Source organism: Drosophila ananassae, chromosome XR (assembly GCF_017639315.1).
Source record: "Drosophila ananassae strain 14024-0371.13 chromosome XR, ASM1763931v2, whole genome shotgun sequence".
In the NCBI taxonomy this organism is placed as follows: domain Eukaryota; kingdom Metazoa; phylum Arthropoda; class Insecta; order Diptera; family Drosophilidae; genus Drosophila; species Drosophila ananassae.
The window spans coordinates 3717492-3741548 of NC_057932.1; the positions used below are offsets into that span (position 1 = coordinate 3717492).

At 40.7% G+C, this 24057-nt stretch overlaps 1 protein-coding gene across 9 annotated transcripts in view; it reads left to right on the forward strand.

Annotated features, from left to right (window-relative positions):
- Positions 1 to 24057, forward strand: part of LOC6502589 (rho GTPase-activating protein 26) — a 323527-nt gene that overhangs the window by 172380 nt on the left and 127090 nt on the right. For 8 of the 9 annotated variants that reach the window (XM_044717279.1, XM_044717277.1, XM_044717278.1 and 5 more), the window contains 2 exons: positions 3688 to 3759; positions 3817 to 3868. In XM_044717279.1, the coding sequence (XP_044573214.1) occupies positions 3688 to 3759; positions 3817 to 3868 (124 nt within the window). Of the gene's footprint in view, positions 1 to 2993; positions 3019 to 3687; positions 3760 to 3816; positions 3869 to 24057 lie in introns of those variants that run through there. The other variant, XM_032456126.2, reaches the window with a different exon arrangement.

The following is a 24057-nucleotide window of genomic DNA, read 5'->3' on the forward strand; positions in this document are numbered from 1 at the left end:
TATAAAGTATATATATTCTTGATCAGGATCACCTCCAAAGTCGATATGAGCATGTCCGTCTGTCCGTCTGTCCGTCTGTCTGTTTCTACGCAAACTAGTCTCTCAGTTTTAGAGCGATCGAGTTGAAACCTTGCACACATCCTTCTTTCTTTTGCAGGTAGTATATAAGTCGGAACGGCCGGGATCGGTCGACTATATTCTATAGCTGCCATATAACTGATTGATCGGAAATGCCATAACTTTGGTGTTTAAGTTAGAGGGTTGGGACTTTCCACACATGTTATATTTGACCAAAATATCTTATGTACAAAATTTCATAAGGATCGGCCGACTATATCCTATAGCTGTAATAGAACGATCGAAATTGGCATAACTTTGGTGTTTTTTAAGTTAGAAAGATGGGATTTGGTAGAGATTCTATTTTGTGAAAAACAATCTGATCTACCAATTTTCATAAGGATCGGCCGACTATATACGATCCGCTATACATATATCTAATAAAATAAGATGCGTGGCGTCACCTATCGGACTGCGACTGAACTGCAAGGGTATATCAACTTCGGCTCCGCCCGAAGTTAGCTTTCCTTTCTTGTTTTTTCTAATATTAACAATGTCGAGTTTTATACCCAAAAACCACAATTCGCGGACATCGTTGCAATTCATCGTTGCAAAAAACCTTACCCACCATCGACCTAAAAATATAATTTTTCCATCAATAAATCTATATACCCACCGCAAATACCATACGAATACAATCCTTCCTGAGATCTCTCCAATCTTATAGACGAAACATTCAGAATACAAAAGAAACAAAAAATACCACCAGACAAATGTCAAAAGCGAACTGCCACAAATCATACAAGCTAATGTTCACGGACGGATTAAAAATCAATTCTACAACGTATGCAGTCACTACAGAAAGTAAGACAACAAAAGTTAAACAGAAACTCATTCTTACTCTCGGTCAATAAATTAGTGTTCCAAAAATCAATGTTCGAGGGTTAAGTTGATTTATCTCTAGAACAAACACGAACAATGAAACTTTTATTGAAAAAAAATCTGATCACTTCTAACGCCCAAAAATCGAAATATTATTGATTCGTGTAGGCCATGTAATATAGCTGGCAACGAGCTAGCCGGCCAAACTACTAAATCAACCAAAATTCCTCCTATTTTAACCCCAAACATAAATGTTGCAGACATCAACAGATATTCTAGTTCAGAATTTTTGAAAAAACAAGAAATAAACGTTGACCAATGCTGCCAATAGTATAGAACTATAAACAAGCGCAGGAATGCCTCAGATTTTTCCGATCTTTTTTATTGTGGCGTGCTCCACAATAAAGGAATTATATTCACCGCACTCTAATAGATCTACAAGTAGGCATGCAGTGCATGGGCACAGATGGTACGCCTGTCAGCGCCCCAGTCTAGAAGCTATAGCTAAGTATTTAGCGACCAGCCTGGTACTTTTCGAATATGTGCTTGTAACACTCCTCTGATCTATGTGTAAGAGCACCGGAGTTGTAAAACGTCGAATCTGAGGATTGTACCCACGATTTGGGTAACAACCACAGCCCACACGATACTCCCACTAGGGGGCCTGTCTTAATGGTAGTGCTTGATCACTATCCAATCCGTATTATTGACGTTTGTAAGTTCGGTGACCTACCCCAGGGCACCCTGCCATGTTAGTCGGCTCTTACGTCAAGCTATGGTAGTTTTATCTTCGTTACTGCGACTTTATTCTTCGTCGCTATCCACACGACGAGAAAAAAGGGCAAAATTTCTAATTTTTTTTTCCTCCATGCAAATTTTCAACTGCTCCATAACCTTTATGCTCCCCTGAACCAAAGTCCAGAACAAACATAGTTTCTACCACCCACAGTTTCCGCGGGACACCAAAAAGAAGAAAATGATAAAATTTTACCATAGATTGAATTATGTAGGCCATGTAATTGCGTTGATCATCATTGTTTTTAGTACATGTTATGTTTGTTCTGGACTTCAACTCAGAGAAGCATAAAGATTATGGAGCAGGTGAAATTATGTGTGGAGATTTTTTGCTGTTGACCTGTGTAACCACTTTCTGGCCCTTTCTCTAGAATCATTCCAAATGTCCAGGTTCCGCCAACATGCTGCAAACCAAGTCCATCAAGGCCTCGCAAGTCTGCATATATGGGCCAATTCTCGTACAAATCTCCCACGCAGAAATTCATTAAACGGCCCGTTCCCTTTCAAGAATCCTGTGCGCATTGAAAATCCGAAATTCGGATTTCGGTAGACGAACCCTGCGTCAGAGATGAACTCGTGGGTCACCCGACCGGATAAATCCCTAGTCAATCCCTAGGTGCTCCCACGACTCCGGTCATTCGCTGTCCCAGCAATGCGATGTGCAGGAAGAAATTAGTGGGCTTATTGACGTAATACCAAGGTACCGGATGCATAGGAGATTTGCTCCAGCAGATCTCACCAACGGGCTGTGCTCGTGGGCACCCTTGAGCAGCATTATCACTGTTTTGCAGGTAGAAAAAATAACACTAATTTCTGTACATCTCACTTTAACGATGAACATCAGTTGCGCTCCTTTTTCCTCCAGCGTGGCTCCGGAGTTGCCTTGGACAGGAAGCAGCAGGTCATCCGCCTACGCGCTAAAAGCCTAGTAAGGCTGAAGTGCCGGAATCAGCAAATCACAAAGAAGCGCTCCACTGGAGGAACCCTGCGGGCAACCTCTAGTTACTCGAATACTCACTACTCTAAAACTGTTTTGGATATCTGCGCTTCTGTCTGAGGAGAAACTCTGCCACAAACTCGACCCTCGGCATTCCAAGTCGGTGGGTCGGCGCAGTGCAGCACTGTATTCGGCATTATCAACCGCACCCTTGAAGTTGATGAAAATCCCATGCAATATCCCGCGATGTGTATCAACGTCATTGTTAAATTGTCCCAACTTTTATATGAAATGGTTATTTATTTGGCCACTATACCAAGGCCCCATAGAACAGTACGGTAAAAAAGGTAAACATTTTTTGATCATAAGGTTGCCGTACTAGTTACTATTTACTATTTACTATTTACTATTTACTATTTACTATTTACTATTTACTATTTACTATTTACTATTTACTATTTACTATTTACTATTTACTATTTACTATTTACTATTTACTATTTACTATTTACTATTTACTATTTACTATTTACTATTTACTATTTACTATTTACTATTTACTATTTACTATTTACTATTTACTATTTACTATTTACTATTTACTATTTACTATTTACTATTTACTATTTACTATTTACTATTTACTATTTACTATTTACTATTTACTATTTACTATTTACTATTTACTATTTACTATTTACTATTTACTATTTACTATTTACTATTTACTATTTACTATTTACTATTTACTATTTACTATTTACTATTTACTATTTACTATTTACTATTTACTATTTACTATTTACTATTTACTATTTACTATTTACTATTTACTATTTACTATTTACTATTTACTATTTACTATTTACTATTTACTATTTACTATTTACTATTTACTATTTACTATTTACTATTTACTATTTACTATTTACTATTTACTATTTACTATTTACTATTTACTATTTACTATTTACTATTTACTATTTACTATTTACTATTAACTATTTGTATTACAGACACGTGAAAATTTTGAGGAAGCCCGAGAAAAAGTGACAGAGCTAAAAACAAAATATATGGAAAAACGCACAGTATGTCTGTTTTCTAAAATATGAATAAATTCAAATATATTCATTTATTTTTAACAGAAACCTGAGGAAATTTTTACCAAGCGCGGCTATTTATTTTTGATGGAGAAAAGTATGTCAATAATTTAACAAAGTTAAGAGCCTTATTTATTTTTTAGTTATTTTTTTAGAGTTCAATATTATAATATATTGTATTCATTTTTTTGCGCGTCTCTGGCTACAAACGTATTGTTTTTATTCCTTTGCAGAGGGTACTATAATTTTGGTCATAAGTGTGCAAGTGTTCGACCCTATAAATTATATATATTGCTGATCAGAATCATCTTCTAAGTCGATATAAGCATGACCGTCTGTCTGTTTGTCTATCTGCTGTGTATATCTGTCTGTCTGTTTCTATGCGAACTATTCCCTCCGTTTTAAATCTATTGACTTAATAATTTGCACATATCTTTCTTATTTTTGCTCGAAGTATATTACTCGAAACGGCCGGTATTGGTCGACTTTAAAGCTTCTATATAAAAAAACGATTGGAAATGCATAACTTTGATCTTTGTAAAGATACTTAAACCGCCCGCTCTCGCTCTTTATTTTATGTCTCTTTTCGCGTGGCCCGCTTCCTTGAGCCTGCATTTGCCGTCATGCGCCAGCGTAATCTCGCTCACTCGCAGTATCTCTCAGACGATTCGCAATCCCGTCCTAGGTCTCCGTTCGATCGTCAACCCTACCGCTTCATTTTTCGGCCAACATCATAAACATTAAATCCCATTATAAAACAAGAAAGAAAAGCTAACTTCGGGCGGAGCCGAAGTTGATATACCCTTGCAGTTAAGGTTGTGCCATTTCCGATCGTTCAGTCATATGCCCGCTATAGGATATAGTCGGCCGATCCTAATGAAATTTGGCAGAACAAATAAGTTTGCCCAAAATGAAATCCGTAGAAAGTCCCATCATTCTAGCTTAAAAGACATCAAAGTTATGCCAATTCCGATCGTTCAGTTTTATGGCAGCTATAGGATATGACGGCCGATCCTTATGAAATTCGGCAATTCAGATTATTTTTTCAAAAATGGAATCTGTACCAAGTCCCATCCTTCTAACTTAAAAAACAACAAAGTTATGCCAATTCCGATCGTTCCATGACAGATATAGGATATAGTCGGCTGATCCTTATGCAATTTTGTACATAAGATATTTTGGCCAAATATAACATGTGTGGATCCCAACCCTATAACTTAAAAAACTACAAAGTTATTCCATTTCCGATCAATCAGTTATATGGCAGGTATAGGACATAGTCGACCGATCCCGTTCCGACTTATATACTGCCTGCAAAGGAAAGAAGGATGTGTGCAATGTTTCAACTCGATAGCTCTAAAACTGAGAGACTAGTTTGCGTAGAAACAGACAGATGGTCAGACGGACAGACGGACATGCTTATATCGACTTAAGAGGTGATCCTGATCAAGAATATATATACTTTATAGGGTCGGAGATGCCTCCTTCACAGCGTTGCACACTTTTGACCAAAATTATAATTATTATGGTTAATTTGACCCAGGTAAATGTCAAACATGCTCGCATGAAATCATGATGAGTTGAAAGAGATAAAGATTCAAAAGATTAGGTAAGATTAAAATTCGACTCATTAGCATACAATTGGAGCCATAATGTAGACGGTTCGGATGACGGTGAAATATAAGAACAGATGATAAACAATGTTTGAGCAGAAAAAATGATTTTAACCCAGAGAAATTAATATAATTGGAGTCTATAGAGATTAAGAGTCCTCCACCCCGTTGCAGAGGTTGCTCGCGTCTAATAATGGTACAATGGTACACCATGTAAAACACTTTGGTACTTAGGAAGGTTAATGCGTACACCGCTACAATTCTGATAGGTAATAGATGAGAGTTAGTCAATTTTTGAAAAGAGGATGATTGGGCTCAACAGATGATGGCTCTCCAACAGGCTTAGTATTTATTTTCTTAACTGTATTCATCCGATTGTCTTGTACAAATATGTTCTACGGCCAGAAGCCGACATATGTAGACTTTCCATTGTCTAAGTATCTTATATATCAAAGTATCTTATCTACGAAATTTCATAGGGATCGGCAGACTATATCCTATAGCTGTTATAGAACTGAGCCTCTTGCCACATGAAACAACCTTGTTATTTTCAAAGATACTTGGAGCTGCTTCCAACATTTTTATTAGAAAATTGTTTTGATAATCAAATCCTAATAAGATTCGGGCAACTATATATGATCCGATATACATATATCTAATAATATATGTTAGCTCCGGCCGAATTAAGCTTTCCTTTTTTGTTTTTTTTTTTATATCAGTTATATTGGGCGATGCATGGACTTCACCAGTATTTTATATCCTCAACAGGTTTTACCTCCAGTAAAACCTCCTTAACTAGCATCATTTCCAGTAGGCACCCTTGGGAAAGGTTCCGTAAGGAGATTTTTGCGAACTAAAAATATAAATTTTTATAAATTAGGTGTTTAAATAAAACTAGTCCATTGTACCTCAAAAATTCCTTTTTAGTGAAAAATAAAATTAAGAAATCTTTGCTATTACATGGAAATTTCTCCCAAAAATATGAGCGCTCGTGTCGACTGCAAAACGCTTGTAGCGGTGAAAAAAAGAAGCTGTAAATTATTTGGGATATTTTGTTTTCCGTGTTCGAAGTCCGAGCCGGGCTCCGGGCGGAGCCGAAGATGATATACCCATGCAGTTAGGTAGCAGCTTATATTATTATATATATCGAATCGTATATAGTTGTCCGATTCATATGAGCATTTCACCAACGAATCAATTTTCTAATAAAAATGTTTGAAACAGCCCCAAGCATCTTAAAAAACAGCAAGGTGAGCCATTTCCGATCTTCCAGTTATATAGCAGCTTTAGGATATAGTCGGCCAATCCTGAAGAAATTTGACAGATCGGATTATTTATTTATTTCTCTCTTTCGCCATTGATTATTTTAATCTTTTATGGCTACTATACAATCTATCTTACATACTACTTAAGAAATAAGACCCTAAACGCTTGTTTATCTGAGCCCCACTTAGTTCGGAGGCTAGGCGGCAAAGTATTAAAAAATGATAATGCTCTATCAATAGGCTCGATCAAAAGGTAATTGGCCCTACGACAAGCAATCCGAAAGGGAGCAAACGAGAGAAGATCTCTCTGGGGCACATTGAAGTTTATAAGCTCCAATAACATGGGGCAATCAATGCTGCTAATTACTATGTTATTAATGAAAGTTAAAGCTGCCACAGTGCGCCGATCCTCAAGTGTACATATGTGGAGGAGAAGGCACCGGCTGTGGTATGAGGGTAGAGGATCCACATACCTTAAAGGGAAAAGTGCAAATTTTAAAAATTTTTTCTGCAACCGCTCAACTCTATTTGAAATTATTTTATTTGCGGGGCTCCAAATGATAGAGGCATATTCCAGCCTCGACCGAACGAATGCGGCGTAAACACTAAGCTTCGCATACGGGCTCTTGAATTGGTCTGTGTGCCGCTTCACAAAACCCAACATGGCATACGCCTTAGGTATTATAAAGTCTAAATGGCTGGAAAATTTTAAATTTGAGTCAAAAAGGACGCCAAGATCAACCACCTCCCCCTTGAGCTGCAGGTCATGGTTGCCAATTGCATAGGAAGTACATAAGTCTAGCGCCCTCTTACTGTAACGAATGAAATGACATTTAGCTAAATTTAGAGGAAGGAGATTGAAGGCGCACCAAGAAGAAACTCGGCGCAAATCATCCTGCAGTAGATAGCTATCCCTAATGCAGCTAATGGCCTTAAACACTTCAAGGTCATCCGCGTATAATAAAAAGTCCGAATAAAGAAAGCAAGAGGAGATGTCGTTGATGAAAATGATGAATAGGAGCGGCCCCAAAGAACTACCTTGCGGGAGGCCAGATGAGGCAATAAAGGGACTCGAGGTGGCATCACCAATGGGAACGTGGCATGGTCGGTCTGCTAAATAAGACTCCAACCAACTTAACATGGAGGAATGAACACCTAATCTGCACAATTTAGCAAGAAGGGCTTCATGGCAAACTTTATCAAAGGCTTTAGAGAAGTCCGTATAAATGACATCGACAAAATGACAACCTGACATCGGCGTTCAAAGGCTTCCAGGCAGGAATCTGCCACCTTTATGAATGGGCGAGATCGAGGTAATTTTCCATCGAAAAGCAAACTTACCCGATGATAATGATAAAGAGAACAGAAGTTGCAGAGGTGTGGTTAAGGATGCAATACACTTCTTAATGAAGAATGGGGAGATACCATCTAAGTCAGGAGTATGCGACTCATTAAAATGACTAGAGGCCTCAACAATGTCGCAATCTAGAATGTCCAAGCATCCAACCTCAAGAAGAGGCAAACTTTTTTGAAGTACCTCCCGCTCATCCCAAGGGACCTTCGGCTCAAGGTTTGAGGCAAAATATTTCGCAAAAAGTTCAGAAATGCCCTTATCGGAGTTAGCTGCCAAACCACCATAAGACATGGAAGAAGGTATTTCAGAGGATGATTTTTTCCCATTCACAAACCGCCAAAACGCTTTAGGGTTGGATATGAGGCTCGCTTCAACATCAGTAATATATTGGTTGTATAGAAATTTATTGAGGAATTCAAACTCCCGCTTATATTGCCGGTACAACTCACCAGCCATTAGTTCCGCTGTCTTTAGAAATCGCTTATAAAATTTATCCCTTCTATTCTTTAAGTTTTTTAGACCCTCAGTATACCAAGGCAGCTTGAACGACCTTCGAACCCTGACGGAGGCATTATTGTCGATAATATTGAAAAGAGCAATCAAAAACTTGGTATAACAATCATCAATCGTGCCATCCGAAAAAAGGGAAACCCAATCAAAACTTACAATAGCGTTATTAATAAGTGAAAGGTTAGACTCATTAAAGTGATAATAAGAAATAGGTGAGGGGGAAGGCAGAAAACTATAAAATTCGATGTGTATCAACAATGGCTTATGGTGCATATCACACGGACTTAATGGTACATTAAAAATTTCTACTTTACTATGAACGACATTATTTAAAAATATCAGATCCAGAATTTTCGATAAATCATTATAAATATTATTTACTTGGGAGAGGCCCATGCTAAAAATATCATCCAAAACAACGATTTCATGCGATTGGTGAACATTGCTGGGTAACATGCCAAGGGACTCCGGGTCCCAAGTCCAAACAATAGAGCTCAAGTTGAAGTCGCCAGCAACCATCAGAGCCGTAGGGTCCTCCATGCTACCATAGACACTGGCGATATTTCCCATATGCGCTTGATAAGTACTGAATGCGCTGTTTGGCGGGATATACGATGCAATGATGATGAAAGGGCCCTGAATGCCCTGGATTGAGACGGCTAACTGGTCCAGTATAGGGTCGCCAACCTTAAGGCTAACCACCGTGGCCAACATGGATCGGCGGATAGCAATAATCACACCACCTCTTCGCTCACTATGGGTGCTGGATGAATCACGGTCTTTTCTAAGTACTTGAAACAATTTGGGTTCAAAGATCTCGGAGGAACTAAAGTTGCTATTGAGCCATGTTTCAACGAGAACGATTACATCAAAATCACAGACTGAAGAATTCAAAAGCACTATGCGGGATTTGGTCCGCATTCCAGATATATTTTGGAAGAAAACTCTTAAGCTCAAATTAGAGCCCAAGGCAGCACGATCCATGCAATCCACTGACGGAATTGGGCGGGAGTGTGCTATATGTGAAGGCACTGGCAGGGTCCTGATGCTAGAGGCCACATATCCCAAACGCATAGCTTCCAAGATAGCCAACGTGGACACACATAAATTTTCATTAATCTCCAAATTGGACATATGAATGTCCAGTCGCCCAACGAATCCAGTGGAAGGTACAGCTAAAGATATAGAGCTCATAGAGTTTTGAGCATCCACGCGTAGCGATGCTCTACGCTCCAGACCATCATGTAAACAAACATTTCCTCCAGACGCCGAAAAGTGAGCACGAGTGGTCAGTCTCACAGTGGACAATCCATCCAAGAAAGATAAGATAAACAGAGAGGGGCTCACAATAAGACGATAACGAACCATTTGTTGTTGCTGGAGGTCCACAAGCGAAGATAATATGCAAACAGCCCACCTTGGGATCAGCTGCTGTTGTTGTAGCAAATAGTGCATTAGGAGCAGAATAACGTAGGAAGAGACATCAACAGTATCCATAACTGCCAGCGCCGAATGTTGTTGGCGGCTCAGGAGAGGGAGAATATGATGACCGGTCGAGGAATATGAAGAGGGAAAAATTGCGGCTCCAGTGGCGCCGCTTACTGGAGGTTTTTTGCCGCTCCAGGGTTTGATCGAGGGAGTCTCACAGGGAGGTCAATAACCTTAGCAGGCTCTCTATGAAGAAAACGAGTGACTTTTACCGACATGGGCCAGAAATCAACCTTGAAGACAGCGGGGAAATGTTGCTCGGGAACTCCCAATTTAAAGTTCACGAATTTTAGAGCGTTGATATCAGCATCTTTTTTAACCAATCTAGCACAGGCTATATCACTGGGGTCCAGGTGCAACTTATCAGCGACGTATTTGCACAGTGCCTCCGGTTGGGGAGCCGTTGCAAATTTACCAATGTGCAGGTCTTTTAGAGTGGGAAGAACGTGGAGCTGCGCACAACTGGGTGCATGTCCGACAATGCGTCTGCTAGGGTTATTCCTCTTATTTCTTGGGACGGCAACTTTTGACCCAGTGGGGATCTGGGCCAATGATGACTTTTTATTTTCAGCATTAGTAGAAGTAGTAGGGGGTGTCACTCTTTGAGACCCCTCTGAAGCAGCCATGGGCCCAGACGAACTTTCAAGAGCAAGATCCAATTTTGCATTAATGCTCATTTAAAGGGATTCCAGGTCCAAAACCTTCATATTAAGCTCATAAATTTTTGAATGAGAGTCGTTTCCAATGACGCAACTATCACATTGCCACAGTAAGTTTGGAATGTTTATTAGAAGTTTTACAGCCTCGGATGGTAAATCCACACAATCGGTATGATAGGCACGGCGGCAGATCGATGAGCACCGAACGGCCTCACACCCACGAAGCTGCGTAGCAGTAACATCGGAACTCCGAACAAACGAGCGGCGACATAGCAGAAAATAAACGTCCGAACGCAAGGAAAGCTAGACTGAGAATGATTATGTTGCCCAGTATGGAAGCCGAAAAAAGTCATCCATCTTGCTTAAAAAACAACCAAGTAATGCCAATTCCGATCATTCAGTTATATCACTGCTATAAGATGTAGTCATGCGATCCCTATAAAATTTTGAAAATAAAATATATATTTACCAAAAATAACATGTATGGATATTTTTAATCCTCTAACTTAAAAAAGAACAAAGTTATGGCATTTCCGATAAATCAGTTATATAGAAGCTATAGGGTATTCATAACGCCGATCTTTACGAAATTTGGCAGGTTGGATTATGTTGCCCGATATGAAAAGTTATCCATCTAGCTTAAAAAACACTAAAGTATGCCAATTCCGATCGTCCTATGACAATTATAAGATATAGTCGGCCGATCCCTTTGAAATTTTGTGGATATTTGGCGTATATTTATATACGGATATATCAAATATATACTGTTGAGCTATCAGCGTTTTTATAGCGGCCGAGTTAATAGACTAGGTTCCATTTTACAATTCAATTTATTATGGGTCAATTTAACCCCAAAGCAAATTCCGCGGCCGATCCAAAACAATGCCGAATTACAAGTGCCTAAAACCTAAGAGCTTGAGCAGAAGCTCCACCAAAGCTCCCAGAGTGCATGAGCTACAATTAACAATAAAGCGCATGCGAAACTGGGAGACAAAACAGAGACGAAAACATGCTGATAACAACAGCTGCAGCTTAGCATATTATAATAATTTTATATGCATTCTTTGGTGGCTGCTTGGCCCAACATCCTCCCCCCCTTCAATAACAATGCTGGAAGGGGCAGTAGTCACATTATTGCAGAGGTTATTCCATGGGTTGTCCTCCCTACCACAGAGCCCCGACACATCCCGTGATAGTCCACCGTGGCCAGAAAACACCCAGCCAAATCGAGTGTTTTGAGCAATGGGGAGCCCGTGACCTAACTGGATTTGACCAGCCGACAACAGGTCAAAGAATAAGCCGGCTCCAATCAGCAGGTCCACTCGCTGCGTTTTGTGGAAGTTGGGGACAGCTAGATCCATATTGCCAGGAATAATCCAGCCCGAAGCATCTATGTCCTGACTAGGTTGATAGTCCGTTATATGTAAAGCTACAACAGCCTCAATTTCCACTGAATATGTGCTAAGGCGGGACTTCAAGCACACATTAACGGATGCTTCATCTGTTTCAAATACAGCGCCGCCGAAACCGGCCACCGTTGTGGAGCATTTGGAGCGGCCAAGCTGAAGTTCATTCGCCAGCCGCGACGAGATGACATGCGCTTGTGAACCGGAATCCAATAAAACTCGGCAAGGCAGGAAGTCTCCAGATCGACCACGAACGAGTACATTGGCTGTTGGCAGGAGCACTAGCTCAGCATTGCGGTCCTGGGTCACTACAGTGTTAATTGAGCGGGATGGGTTTGCACCAGCAACTGCACCGATGGGACGTGGGACTCGTGCGGGTGAAACCTGCCCGCGAGGGTGCAACAGAATATAATGACGGTGAATGCACGTCGAGCAGCGGGAAGCTGAGCATCCGCGAGCGAGATGGCCATCCTCCAGACAAACAAAACAGCGAGTCAGACGCCGCACTTCGTCGTACCGTTCCTCAATTGGCAAAGCACTGAATATTGGACAAGCAGGAAGCTCGTTCGCCGAAACACCACACAGGGCGCATAGAGCAGGACTGCCATTAATAACCATGCACGAGGATCGGTTATTGGACGATCTACCTCGGCCTACTTGGTTAACTGGTGAATACGCCGCCAAAGAAAAGTCAACGCTTTCGAGAGTCCGGCACCTTTGCTCTAAGAATCGTGCCATAGACTCCCAAGATGGAAGGCTGTCATCAGTGCTTCCTGCCAGAAAGTCTTCCCATTTGGCCTTTGTAGCAGGGTCCAGTCTTTGAAAGATGATCTGAATGAGGAGGCACCCTTGAATTTCGGCCGACGTCCCGGAACTCATGAGGGCTCGCATATGTCCATTGAATCGGTCCGATAACTCCCGAAGAGTAGCAACAGACCCTGGCTCGACCACACGAAGCTGCAGGATCTCATTAATGTGGGACTGAAATATTAAACGCCGATTACTAAAACGATTGCGCAATAGGCCAAGGGCCACATCGTAGTTCGCGTCATTAATTTCCAGAGCTCTCACCGTATCCAAAGCTGACTCGCGCAGGCTTGAAATGAGCCACCGGAGCTTTTCCATTTTCGTTAGGTGAGGATGGCTGTCAATCGTGGTCTTAAAAAGGGCGCAGAAATCCGGCCACTCGGCATAGCCGCCGCTGAATGTTGGCATCGGCAACGGTGGCAAGGAGGGGGCTGGCTTGTATGGCATTGGCGATACACTGGCACCGTCGAGAAGTGTGGAGTGGGCAGCGATTCTCATGGAGCGCTTGGCAACCTCCACCTGAATTTCCACTTCCACATCAGTCGCCAGCTGCGAGAATCTCCAATACAGATCACTCCCGATCTCGCTAAAATTAAACTCCTCCAACTCTTCTTGAAGCGCGGTGAACCGCTCACGCAAACGCTTCTCCACTGACTCCAGCGCCTTCACCTTGTGATGCAGCGCCTCCATCCCCTGGCAGGCCACCTCTGCTCTTCTCCGCAGCATCCTTTCCCGGTTTCCGGCAGCAGCTCCAATAGTCTCAGCTCCAGACTCCATTCTTCAATTAAAATGCAACTTATAACAACAACAACGAGGGCGTTTTCTTGGCACTTTTAATGTTGATCACAATAATCAACCGGAACAAAATCACGTCGGTCACCAAATGTTGAGCTATCAGCGTTTTGATAGCGGCCGAATTAATAGACCAGGTTCAATTTTACAATTCAATTTATTATGGGTCAATTTAACCCCAAAGAAAATTCCGCGGCCGATCCAAAACAATGCCGAATTACAAGTGCCTAAAACCTAAGAGCTTGCGCAGAAGCTCCACCAAAGCTCCCAGAGTTCATGCGCTACAAATAACAATAAAGCGCATGCGAAACTGGGAGACAAAACAGAGATGAAAGCATGCTGATAACAACAGCTGCAGCTTAGCATATTATAATGATTTTATATGCATTCTTTGGTGGCTGCTTGGCCTAACATATGCCTTAGATACAACGGATGTAGTGCGTAATTGAAAAGTTTTCTATTAGATAATATATGGAAATATTGAAACTGGTCCGAAGATGAGTGAGTCCTCGTCTGGGCGGCGTAACTGGCTCGACCTTCTGCGGTGGCTGTCTTTCCTAGTGTATGATTTTTATACCCTTGCAGAGGGTTTTATAATTTTGGTCAAAATTGTGCAACGCAATGAATGAGACATCTCTGACCCTATAAAGTATATATTCTTGATCAGGATCACCTCCTGAGTCGATATAAGTATGTCCGTCTGTCCGTCTGTCCGTTTCTACGCAAACTAGTCTCTCAGTTTTAGAGCTATCGAGTTGAAACTTTGCACACACCCTTCTTTGCAGGCAGTATATAAGTCGGAACGGTTGGGATCGGTCGACTATATCCTATAGCTGTCGTATAACTGATTGATCGGCAATGCTATAACTTCGTTGTTTTTCAAGTTAGGAGGATAGGACTTTCTATGCATTCTAATTTGGGCAAACGTATACGATCTGCCAAATTTCATAGGGATCGGCCGTCTATATCCTATAGCTACCATATAACTTATTTATCGGAAATGCCATAACTTGGTTGTTTTTCAAGTTAAAAGGATGGGAGTTTCAATGGATTCCTCTTTGAGCAAAATAATTCGATATGCCAAATTTCATAAGGATCGGCCGACTATATACGATCCGCTATATATCTAATAATATAAGATGCGTGGCGCCACCTAGCGGACTGCGACTCATCTGAAAGGGTATATAAACTTCGGATCCGCCCGAAGTTAGCTTTCCTTTCTTGTTCAGAGGAATCCTCGCTAGCAAGTTCCATAGTCGCTTTTTTTATAGAGGAAAAACAAATTTTAAAGCATTGTGATATAAGCCTAACGGTATATTTGCTGAATACATTTTAATTATTGTATATTGAACTTGAATAAACGCTTATAACGGTAAAAAAATATTTCCCCAATAAGTGATTATAAGGCTGTGAAATATACAAAAACGCGCGATTTTGGCACATTTGAATGTGCGTAAAGCTGATTGGCTATTGATATTAACAAATCCATAAACTTATATTCTTATATTAGTTAGTGGAAGTGAAAAATAAGAAAAAATCATCATAGGCATTTTTTTGTCGCACAGTGTAATAGGCGTGTTGTGGGACAACCACCCAGTTAATTGTGCTCAACTTCCAGTTCTTTCTAGTTTAAAATACCTCCAAATTGGTAAAATTGCGACGGCCAACCAACCCGAGGCGTTGTGCAAATTTGTCGCCGATAAGCTAAATCTGAAGCTAAAGAAGTGGTACCAGTGGTTCGGTGGGGTGTATGAAGTGTGCCTGTATGCAAGTATGCAATTTTGACGCTCTTAACCGATTCTTTTTTTGACTTCTCCGTTTGCCTAAAATGGGTGAATAGTTGTTAATTTGATGGCATTTGTAACACAATGTCGTTCGCACATTGCGCGAACGTGGTTGAAATAGTTTCATTTGCAACTCTTATATTAATACATAATCTAAAGTCGCCATGTGTTCGTCCGTAGAGCGTTGTGCGGCCACTACATCGAATTTAAACTCGCGGGCATAACGGTAGGTCGTAGTCAAAGAACGTATAAAAGTTCTGACTAAATGTACCTGGATTCTGCAAGGGACTGATCGGGTTGATCAGGCGCTTGCTGTGATCACGCTGGAGTTGATGTGAGATATTTGAAGTCCTGGGTTGGTTTTCCTTAAGGGGGCAGGATGGTTTCAGAGGCTGAAAAATAGCAGATTTTTGCGATTTTTTTTTATGTCTGAGTAAATATATCAATTCAATTTTTTTACACGACTAATGGCTATATTTGGAGAGTATCTAGGAATTTTTATTTTTAAGAAATAATTATAATTTATCCCGTGACGGGCAGTCGGCCGGAGTCGCTTCCAAAAATTGGTCTCTTGCGGTGCGTAAAGTCTGGCCTTACAGTGTTATCGGAAATAAAAAAATTGAATTGATTTACTTAAAATATTAGTTTCTTGTGCGGATGAACGAAACCATTTTGAAAAATATGCGATTTTCAATTTTTGGCGCGGTTGTAAAGCCGGAGGTACCATTTTTACATAAAAATCCGCCCATTATTGCCCGTAAAAATGGTAAAAAAAAAAATTAAAAAAAAAAAAGCGTTCGTTCATCCGCAAGTATTTATTGTATTAAAGATGTGTGCAAAATTTTATTTAGATCCGAGCATTACTTTTTGAGTTACGTTACGCACCGACTTGAAAAAGTTGTTTTGAGAAAAACGCGTCTAAAGTTTTAAAAGCAATGGAAAGTATATGGAGAGAAAGAAACTAGAAAATCGGTATCTCAGCAAGTGTTAGTCCGATCGACATGAAACTTTCACAGGATATTCCTAAGATAATGTTTTATTATATAAAAAATTTTTGAAAAAAAAAATTTTTTTAAGTCTCAAACCATCCTGCCCCCTTAAGTACAGATGCTATGGGGTTTCGGTTGATTCCGTATCGGCCGGTCCTAGTTGTGGTCCGTTTTACGGGAGTAACACTCGATGTAGGTTGGATAACGCGGTTCCTACTTGTGGTCCGTTTCACGGGAGCAACACTCGAAGTAGATTGGGTAACGCGGGTTCTACTTGTGGTTCTTTTCACGGGAGCAACACTCGATGTAAATTTAGATACCGAAGGCTACTTGTGGTCCGTTTTACAGAGGAGCCACTCGAAGTAGGTTCGATGAGGAAAGTTCTACTTGTGGTCCGTTTACACAGGAGCCACTCGAAGTAGATAGTTTTAAGAGAGTCCTAATTGTGGTCCGTTTTACACAGGATCTTGGACCTTGATACTGAGTATCGAACCGATCTACTTTGTATTCGCAACTATCTTTATTTCAGAAGAACAATTCTTATATAAGATGCTAAATTATATATAACTAGGAAAGTCTAGGGAAGGTCAATGTTACAAACGTGTTAATGCCAATGTCTGAGTCTTCTGACTCAGATTGCTTGTTCATGCATTGTTTGTACATGCATTTCGGCTTAGCTAGCTGGCTTTGCTTGCTTGCTACTGATTTCCACTTCTGGCGCCGTCTACTAGTGCTGGGTTATTAGGTTGGATATTTTTTCATGCTTATTGCTAATTATTACTAGGTGTGCCCATAGGTTAGGGGGTCTGATCATTACTTATTGCGACATGCTGATGAATATTGATTAGATCAGATTGCTGAGAAGTGGGAATATACGTGACTAAGTCTTGGAACTAGGTGCCAACACCATGTTCATTAAATATATTTACCATGAGCAATTTCTAGGGTGAGTTTTCTGTTACTAGCTTAATGATCTCACTGCCAGGACTTCTGACTTCTTCTCTTCCAATTTTGAAATTAATTTATTTTTAAAAGCAATGGGTATTAGGCTTGGATGGTGGCGGGACATGCTTGATATCTCCATTAATTGATTACTTTGCTGGCGATTCTTTCCACTTCGGAAACGGAATTGCATTGCTTATTTTCTTTAACTCAAATCCCTGACGTAGGAAAATTTGCTTGAAATCTGTTGCTTATTTAGGAAAATCAAGCAACCAAGCAATCCCCTTGTTTTAACGAATGGATACAGGAAACGCTTTTACGTCCAGTAATTCCCTCAAAAAGTAATGAGTGTTGTCCCTTTAATGTTGAATACTGCTATTGTTCAGTTTTTGGGCTTATTAAGTTTAAATGGGACCTCGAGTCGTTCACTGAAGGAGTTCGCAGTCAACAACTCGCGAACTCGGATTTCTAAATAATTCGTCTTGGGTTTCAAGGTTGAATCAAGTGCACCCAATGCCAAGAAGCTTAGCGTCGAAACTGGTTCAGTCTATGAATTTCTGAAAACTTCAGTATCTATGTAGGTACGAACGCATTCGGTTGTTTTTGGTAATTCCCTCATCGATTGGACAAGTAATCTGGGGTAAAATATATTTTTTTTCAAGTAGCTTATTTTCAAATGAGAACCCTAACGTCCATAATATTGTCCATTAAACAAATTACCTCAAATTTTGTTTTTAAAACCCCAATATTTAATTGGTTTTTTGATGTCATAGCTCTAATATACTTAATCTTATACCTCGCCTTCCGTTCGGCTGAGGATCCTGAACATGTGTCTTTGAAAACTAGAGATTTACTTTAGTGATACATAAGCGTTTAATTTTTTGACAATAAGTTTATATATCTCTATTTGTTTATCTGCGATTTTATATACCCGAGTTTTCGGTAACGAAAGTAACATAGTGTGAAGCTACGGTCCTCCAATGTGTAACAAGTTGTTTCTGTTTCAAGTAGGTGTCAGTCCCCAAGCGAGGAGATTTGGGTGCGAAGACAGTTTTTCTTTGTAGGACTCTTTTTGCTTCTGAATTTTGTCTTTCACTGCGAGGATGCCCAGATCCCGGTGACTGTTTTCGTTGCGAACATACCAAGGTGCCCCAGTGATAGTTATCAAGATTTTTAATTGTTTATGTATGATTGTATGATGTGTATGTTGCTGCTGCTCGCGTTTCCCCACAGCTGGGGCCATACGTCCAGATTGGCTTTAGGACTGAATTGTGGAGTAGTAGCTTGTAGTCCAGGCACAGTGGCGATCGTGAGTTTATGATCCTGTGGAGGCTGCTGGCTTTCAGTTTTAGGTGCACCAGGTTAGTCGTCTATCAAGGTGGACGCCAAGGTACGTTACTTCGTTAGGTTAAGGAAGCTGCATACCGTTTAGTGAAAGGCGAGGGTATGTTTGTCCATTAAGAGTAAACGTTACATGTTTACACTTTTGTTCGTTTATTTTAATGCGCCAGTCGGACAGCCACTACTATAAGATGATTAGCCAATTGGTTTGTTGCTTGCGTTGGGCATCTGGAGCGACTAAGGATAGCGGTATCGTCGGCGAACGTTGACATTGTTAGTTGTGTTTGTAGTAATATCCTTAGTATACAAAACATATAGACTCGAGTGCGCTTCCTTGTGGAACTCCATGTTTTATATGTTTTATACAAAACAAGTCTGCAACTTTGTGCAACCTAAAATATTGAAGTACTTTTTTGGAGTGGTAAGAAGAAAAAAACAGTGTCGCAAATTATTAGCGGTAGAAAATCATGTGTTTGGAAACATTCTGAATAAAAAAGACTCCAATAATGATGAACACAAGGTAATACGATGTTTCATCAAAATCCATTTACTTTTCGAGGTTGTATCCACCATATTGGATCCGCCATTTTGAATTTTAAAAAACCAACTTCAGCTTTGGTATCATCGACTCGAATAACTCCTAGATACAATGTTTCATCAAAATCCATCAAGTTTTTCAATCTTATGTCCGCCATATTGGATCTGCCATTATTAATTTTGAAAATCTAACTCTAGATTCGTTATCAGCGGGCCCAAGAACCCCGGTCTCCAGTACCAGTCTCTTGTAAATAGTTTTGTTCTGCTAAAAAGACCAAATCGACCACTGTGCGTTGGTGGTGTTTAGGGGAACGAATGAGGACCTCGCAGCTTTGGCGAAGAAGACGTCTGGCGTAGCTTTTGATGCAATGTATGCATTCTGTGAATTTTAGTTGCGCGTTGCGGTCGCTTGACGCATGCGACTCTTCAACTCCTTGTACACCATACATCCTTTATAGTATGCCATAAGGTTGCCTCCGCAGTTTCCACATTTCTTCGCGGTACTGTCCTTGTTTGTAGTGCAGTAAGTGGAGTTGTGGGTGTCTCCGCAGACTTCACAGACAGCCCGAAGTATGACCAAGAGTGCCTATACTTGGCAGTTAGTGCATTGCACTGGACCGTTGCGTTTATGTGGCTCTTCAACTGTGATTCTCCGATGGAAAAGATATTGCAGCATGTAGATTGGGTCGACTTCGTTTTTCTTCAGGGACCTGCTTTCTGGCTTCAGCTCGACCTTGAAGGTTGTGGCCTTTTATCTTTATTAAGAATGTTAATAACGTTCTTGCCGGCGAAGCCCTTTTCTTTAAGGGCGGTTTTTATTTCCGCGGCGGTAACATCGGGTTCGATTCCCTTTACTACTACTTGTATGCCCTTGCTGCTTTTCAGCTGGTACGTGAAATAGTTTTTCCGAGCATGGTCCAGATATTTGGACACGATACGGAAGTGCTCTTTAGTCTTGGTTTGCACCTTTGTTTCGTAATCTCCTTTAAAAACCGGGACAACATGAAAGTTGTCATCGTTCCCGATCAACGCCGCAATTCGGTTGACCAGGGCACTCGAGTTTTTCTCCCTGATATAGATTGAAGGGGCTTGGGTTTTTTGCGGTGTCTGGTCAACCTTCGCCAGTAGGGAAAATCTGTTACTACTAGACGCGGTTAATTTTTGTTTTATTGCCTGCCAGATTACCCTGCGGGCTGAGCTTGCACTAAATTTGGATGTACCGATCCATTCCAGTCTGTGTGGCCGGGGCCGCTTTGGCATTTTCCAAAGTTGTTGTTTTTGTACTCGCTGTAATCGTTGATGTCGCGGTATTTTGAGTTGCAGTGGTTGTCGCTGTGGTTGCAGAAATTGTAGCACTGATTGTTGTTGGTGCGAAATTTGGTTCCGCCATTGGAGGGGGGGGTTTTACACTGCGAACTCCATGACGAGGGAGTCGGAGTGAGCAGAGCGGGTGAGCAAGCCGTGCCCTTTGGCTTTCAGTGGTCAGTAGAGCCGGGTTTGCTCCTAATCGCCGATTTTCCAATTTCCATAGCCGTTTCTTTGGTTCACTTTGGTTCTACGTTCGTTCTTTTGATCGTTGCTCAATAAGCTGATTGCGTGGCACTTATATATTTAAAACAATGCACTAGTTTTAGTTTTAGCACATCACAACCGTTAGAAAAGGCTTGTCTATTGCTTTTCATAAATTGTGGTTAGGCGTCTTTCCGCTTATATTTGGTTACCCCAGATTTTTTTATTGCATCTATTATGTTGCAGTTTTCGCGGAGCTCGGGTAAAGCACGTCCGCTCAGTTCGGTAGTTCGAGTGAGTTTCATCTGATACCATATCATTAGGACAAATGTAAAGTTTTCTTACATAGTTTACATATGCTTACTACGGCTATGCAATTTTAGATTTCTAGCTAAATAAAACGATATTGCTAAATAAAACGAAACTCCCACGATATTGGTCTTTCCGCATTGATGAAGACGTATCCACTGATGATTTACGATCTATAGAGTCATTAGAGTCGACGTAGGCATGACCAGTTTCCCGGTTGGGTGTGTATTCTCAGGTCGGTAGTACATTTTAAGGGTATGAATCTCAATTCATTTATAAACACGTCCAGCCTCGTGTTCCACTTCCTGGCGCTTTGCTTAAGCCCGTATAGCCCGACTTCTTGAGTCTCCAGACTTTATTGGGGTGGAGATCACTCACACATCCGTTAGACCGCTTCATAAACACCTTCTCACTTAGCATACTATTTAAAAATGCCGTCGAAACGTCCAATTGGTGCAAAAATAATTTGTGCTCGAGTGCTGGAGATAAAATCATTCTTACGAAGAATATCGTACCACTGCTGAGAAAGTTTCAAAACAGTCTATCCCATAATGCTGAGCACATATTTTTGCTACGAACTTGGACTTGAAGCGCTATACTTTACCATCATTGAGGGTTTTTTTTGTGGGCTTCTATCCTCTTCTGAATTGATGTATCCGACCCATTTCAGATTGCACTGCTTCTGCAAAAGTTGCGGGTATCTGGACTTCGTTTGCTTTTAAAGCATTCAAGATTTTATACTGTTTTTGTGGCCGGTTTACCTGTCCTAATTTTCATTGGACGCCCGCAGCCACGAGCGCGCTGATCTTGCTCGCCGCCGTCACCTGTACTTTCCGATGAGTCTGACCATCAGATGACTCGACATACTTCTCTCCAGTATCCTGATTCCCTCGAGCTGCTTCCTTCTTGTCACCCTCCTCGGGAGTCTACGAACCGAATTAGTAGCAATTCATCTAAAATTTCTGTCCCCCCATGGTCACCTATAACTTCCTCCATGAAAACAACGTCTCTGCTTTCAATCACCTTGTTGGATGCGCTGCACAGTAGCCTGTACGCTGTACCTGTTAATGAAATCCTGATGATCCTATTATGAGGCTTTCAATCCCTTTTGCAGTGAATTTTCCTATGCGTTTTTACGGCGCGCGATCGCATCCAAAAATTCTCAGGTGTAATACTGAAGGCTTTTTACCCGACCAAAGCGTAAATGAGGTTAGGCTTTTCTACTAGGGTGCGGTTTGCCCGCTCGTTAACCCCGTTTTGTTGCGGTGTATACACTCAACTGCCGTTTTATTCCCTTTTCCGTAAGGAATGTTTACATTCCATTAGATTTTTGCACAGACTTCACAAACGTTTTTTGGCGCATTGTAAATGTTTTAATTGACTTCAAACCACCAACTTTCTTCTCAATACAAAATTTCTTGGGGCTTGCACTATTTAAGTGACCATAACGGTAATGCCATTTCCACAATTTATCTTTAACAACACTAGACTTCATACACTTATTGACCCATCTGTCCATCACAAAAAGGTTTCTATCAGAGAACGTCAGGGGTGTTTCTTTTTGGAACCCGAATCACACTTATAAATTTGGAGTGCTTGTCGCACTCACAACAGCAAGAAAAGAATAACACACTCAAATCCACAAAACGCTTTCCGTGTTTTTTGTTTTTGCATTTTGTCACTCACTCAAACAGTGAGCGTCGATTCTATTTTACTAGAAATCGAAAAATTTGGAGTAGACAAGTGAATGGCGCAATGCACTTAGGGCATATGTGCGAACAGCAACGATAGATCATAAAAAGGAATGCACAAAAATGAGTTGTGAGCGAAACACCTATGTTCTACAGTTGCGAGTGTTTTTATGCATGAGTAGGGAACTGATTGCTGCTTTATTTTATAGTTTCTTCATTTCAGTTGTTAATTGATGCTTTTAAAGGACTGAGCAAAATGACTGAAACGCCGGACTCTATAAAAAGTAAAATTGATTGTGGAACGTACACTGTAACACAAAAACCTACGGGAAGAAGTGTTTTAGGAACAGTTTACTTTCCATTGTTTGGGAAGGCGAAAGTACTGTGTAAGGGTGGATATTTTGCAGAACTTGCCAAAAAGTGCTTGCCACATCAAATTTGTCACGGCATAAATGTGGCATGAAATTAAGGCAACCAAGAGAAGTGACGAAAGTGTCGGCAACAGACAAAGCAGAAGCTATCAAAAAATGCAGTCAATGGATTGTCCAAAATTGTCAGCCGTTTTATCAGTAGCCGGGCCCGGATTAAAAAGCATGGTGCAGTTTTTTATCAATATTGGTGCCGCCTATGGGGATCACATAGATATGGATGGATTTGCTGCCTCCGTAAGCATCAACGTAAAGTCGAAATGTCCACAAAGACGCTGAAGACAAAATTCATCAGTTTCCAATATCATTGGAAATTAAACCTCGGCTCGGAAATTAAACCTTAAACGTTTTGCCTACAAAAACATCACAGTTACCCTTCAACTATCCCTTTTCAAAAGAGTATGAACGGCTTGCGTGAAAAACAATTTTTGGTTTAATTGCCACAAGCTTGATTTTCGGACATTTGAATGGCGACAATTGATAATGTCGGTGGCGTTGACGCGAACGACCGAAGGGTTAAAATAGCTGCACATACTTCAGGATTAGCTGCTACCGTCGATATGTGGTCTGACTAATATCTACAACGAAACTTCTTGGGTACCACCTCAAATTATCAAAAAAAACAACATACTTTGTCATGACCGGATGCACATATGCTGGATACAGACCTGGCTGACATTAAAGATCTGTGTGTTTTAGAAATGTTAAAATTTTCTTTTTAAAAAAAAAGTGATACATCACAATTTGTTCCTAGTTCATATACATGCAGCACAGAAAGCTTCATTTCACCAGAGCCGTCACCAAGCTTAACATCTGAATCAAAAACAGATTTTTTTTTCCCAACATTAGTCGCTGCACCATT